General features: G+C 37.9%; 1 protein-coding gene across 2 annotated transcripts in view; it reads left to right on the plus strand.

The window, feature by feature from the left end:
- The window catches only part of glt8d2 (glycosyltransferase 8 domain containing 2), a 9,909-nt gene extending 9,293 nt beyond the window's left edge, over window positions 1-616 (plus strand). The window contains exons 1-2 of one of the 2 annotated variants that reach the window (XR_001311169.1): window positions 13-36; window positions 213-303. Coding sequence is in view for 1 of the 2 variants with exons in the window: in XM_014020110.1 (XP_013875564.1) it covers window positions 213-391 (179 nt within the window). In the remaining variant the exon portion in view is untranslated. Of the gene's footprint in view, window positions 1-12; window positions 37-212 lie in introns of those variants that run through there. The other variant, XM_014020110.1, reaches the window with a different exon arrangement.
- The last annotated feature ends 3,363 nt before the right edge of the window (window positions 617-3,979 follow it).

Genomic DNA, 3,979 nt, shown 5'->3' on the forward strand with positions numbered 1-3,979 from the left:
CAACACTGGACCCTCTGTGGCACGTCAGACACCTGGGTAAGGTCTAGCTGAGGTAACAATGATTTTAACTCCTCACTGTAATTCTGAGACTGATAAGTATAAAATCTGCATGAGCTGCAAAGTGTCTTTAAAGATGTAGAAAAAGTTTAGAGCTGTGTTAATGTCAGGTGTTGTATACACTGATATATTTATCACAAATAYGTTGTGTTCAGGCTGGAGTCCAGATGCTCGTTATTCAGAGAGCGTCCTGCGGGAGGCCCACCTGCTGCATTGGAATGGCCCACTCAAACCATGGCATTACCCTGCTGTTCACTGGGAGTTGTGGGAGAAGTGGTTTGTACCAGACCCTTCTAGAAGATTCACTCTGACTCGGCCTGATCGAGACCACTGAGACCTGCTGAGAGTCCTAACTTTGACCCTACTGGAGACCTGAAGTGCTCACAGAGACCCTTCATTTCTACATATTTGCGCAGTGTTCACACAGCTGCTGTGGTTGTTTTTTTTTTTTAAACTCCAACTACTTCATCAWACTTTCAACTTTTTTAACAGTTAAATACAGTTGTGTTTGAAGCAAMAACAGCCTGTTTAAAATTGTGACTAAAGCTCAAACTCTTTAGAATATTTTTTGTTTCAGTACACTGGGACCACAGCACATTAAACCATAAATCAAACCATAAAGAAAAATACATCAATTTATTAATCACTTTACAAAGAATGAAGAAAAACRAACCATAGGCTGTTCAAAAATACGAGTCTTCATTTTTCCTTATTTACTGTATAAAGTGAAAAAWTCTTTAGGATTTATTATTCCTGTGAAATATCTAATCAAAGACACTRGGCAGAGCAGCAAACCACCAGAGGGGCCCACAGACATGGAACCATGGAGGTAGTGTTGTGCTTGAAACCGGTCTTGGTCTTGTCTCGGTGTCAGACTTTGAGGACTCTGAATTTTATTTCAAGACCAATCAAGACCACAACTGTGGAAATATCACTAAACAGCCAGATTATTGTTCAGTTTATTAGTTAACATTCTTGCTTTCATTGGATTTAAAACATACTGATTCAAATCCAAACCTGACTTATTGCTATTTATGTATTTTTGTTAGCAGCTGTCACCCATCCCCAGCCCCCGTCACTCGCACGCAGCACTCCAGGAAAGTGAGCAGTGGTTCTCTGGGAGCGGTAAAGGATGTCCTCAAACTTTTAAGTAAAAAAATTTGGCTACATTATTCAAAAATAATATCACTGTAAAACAACAGCAACCAGGAGAAAGTGTACAGCAACTTGTAAATTCGGCAGTGCTTCACTTTCAGAGACGATGGGACAACTTTAAACTTTTATCGTCACTAATGTTAACAATCTGCCTCTGTAGCAAAATACTTTCCTCTGCCCTCACACACACAAAGATTTTGTCAATATTAGCTGTACATATTAAATTAGCTAAAATGGGGAAAAAGTATTTAGTCTGCACTAAAAGTTTAAGTTCTCCCACTTAAAAGATGAGAGGCCTGTGATTGACATCATAGTTAGACCTCAATGAGAGACTAAATACTTTTTTTCCCCACTGTGCACGTGTACAAAATACTCCATCTTTTAGGACACTTTTTTTATCTGGTCTTGGTCTTGTCTCGGTCTCGCCCTCCCTCGGTCTTGGTCTCGACTGGTCCAAACCCTAAAAGTCTTGGTCTTGTCTCGGTCTCGAGACACTGTGATCTTGGTCTTGACTTGGTCTCGGGTTAGGTGGTCTTGACTACAACACTACATGGAGGCTCAAATGCAAGCATAGAACCAGATACCTCTGTGGACTCAGGAACTGGTACTGCTGCAGAGATCTCAGGAGCTGTCAGAAAAACACAACATTTCTTTTGGGGAGAATATTAAGTTTACTTAGAGTGGTGTTTCACACACACACACACACACACACACACACACACACACACACACACACACACACACACGCAGGTGGTTTTTTTTTCCCAACTGCTCATCTGCTTGGGAGAAACTAAAAAGAAGAACAGTTACATTTAAGACTGGATGTTAAAATTACACGACAATTCAGATTATTCATATTCAGATCACAGTCAGTGTGTTTATATGCACAAATTTTTTTGATCAGATTGAAATGTATTCCAATTAAATAATCCGAATGTACTGTTTACATGGACACAATCTGATCATWAATATTTACATKCACCRRASTTTTATTCAGAATAAAAATCCGGACATGAGCAGTGTTGTAAACTTTCAGCTCTACTTCCGTGTTACAAACGTAAACAAAGCTCCTCTGTGCACTCAGGACGGACCTGTGTCAGCTTTTAATAACGGTAGAGACGTCTTTACTCCTCGGTTGAGCTGCAGATGAAGCAATACGTGTTTTTTTTTTTATTTTTTGCGAAACAACGTCTGCTGTTTGTCTCCATTTTCATCTGTTAAGAGAGCGAGGAGGAAAAGTTCTGCGCGGTGCAGCACAGCTGGAGCGCTGCTGACCCGCCTCCTCTAAAGAGCAGAACCAGGTGACAGAAAGTCAGAAGACCTGCTCACACAGGCCAGTTTTCTACAATCAGAATAAGATGATCCGATTAAGTGTTTACATGAACGTCACACCGATTATCAATCGGCATAACCCACCCTTTTCAGTCAGATTAAAAATTCATTCGGATCGAGCTCAATCGGATCAGAATAATCCGAACGGGCTGTTTACATGACGCATTTTTATTTCAAACAGCCGTTTAATCCGATGACTTGTGTCCATGTAAACGTAGTTAGTATGTTATACACACTTGAAACAAAAACCTTTAAAAAGGAAAATCATGATTCTTTTCTTTTTTCTTCTTGATTCTTAAAAGATTAAAAGACTTGTTATGTTAGCTTTATAGACGAGGTCATATTTTGAAGCTAAAATAGAGTTTTGTCTCTAAGAAAAMTTTTTCAAAAACAAAGTTCAGTTAGTTATGAGCCATGACCAGTGGTGGTCAATAGGTCATGTCAGAGGTCACGGTCGTTCATGCTACACTTGTTCTTATACTTCTTGTCTCTTTCTTCTGCTTCTTTTGATCTTTTCTAATSGTCAGCCCTCACTCAGAGTTCTAGTTGTACTATATAACTAAGATTTTCACCTAATAACATAAAGTAATAAAACTGAATACAGGAGAATTACGAAAGAGTTTCTCGAACAGAATTAAAAACCACAGCATACTGAGAAGAATATTACTATATATTGTTTTTTGTTTTGTTAGATACGTAACTGGTGAGAAATCTCTCCCTTACCTTCCTCTCTTTTCTCTCCTGCTTTCTGAGATACTAGCAGCAGCTACAGCAGGAGCAGAACTGTATTTAAATAAAGAAGTAAAATTGCTGCATCAAAGCATTAACTGAATTTGTTGTTTTTATGAATGAAATATATGAATAAATAGAAAAACAATTGTTGACATTTTTATTGAATTTAACACAAAGACACATCATGAGTATTTAGTTCTTATACCTTGGTCTCTTTCAGCCGAGGGATTCCATCACACCAGCTAAAATACAATCAAAAAATCTGAACATTTTACTTTTGAACCAAAGAGTTTACAGAAACAATTCTTTATTTGACTCTCTGTGGCTCTGGTGCACCTCCTAGCCGGAGGTTTGAGTTTGATCTGTCACATTTTTTGTTGTCTTGCTTTTTGTACGGCAAACGCAAAAGTTACAAAAGAACTGAAACTCATCAGCTCAAATAAACATCTGAAATCAGAGCATGTGTTTTTTAAAACAAAACAGGAAGTGATCAACCTGTCTATAATCCACTAACTGGATATAATGTCAGTTAAAGGGTCCACGGACCTTGAGTAACCTAAATAAACGTGAACATAATGACCAAATAAATAGTTTTAACAATAACATTTTCTACAGTTTTTTATGGGGTGCCGTTTGTAAAGTTACATGGTCAAAAATTACAACCGATATTTTTGTTTTATTTAGCCTTTTATAAGAAAAAAAA

Source organism: Austrofundulus limnaeus, unplaced genomic scaffold, assembly GCF_001266775.1.
Source record: "Austrofundulus limnaeus strain Quisiro unplaced genomic scaffold, Austrofundulus_limnaeus-1.0 Scaffold241, whole genome shotgun sequence".
NCBI classification, from domain to species: Eukaryota; Metazoa; Chordata; class Actinopteri; order Cyprinodontiformes; family Rivulidae; genus Austrofundulus; species Austrofundulus limnaeus.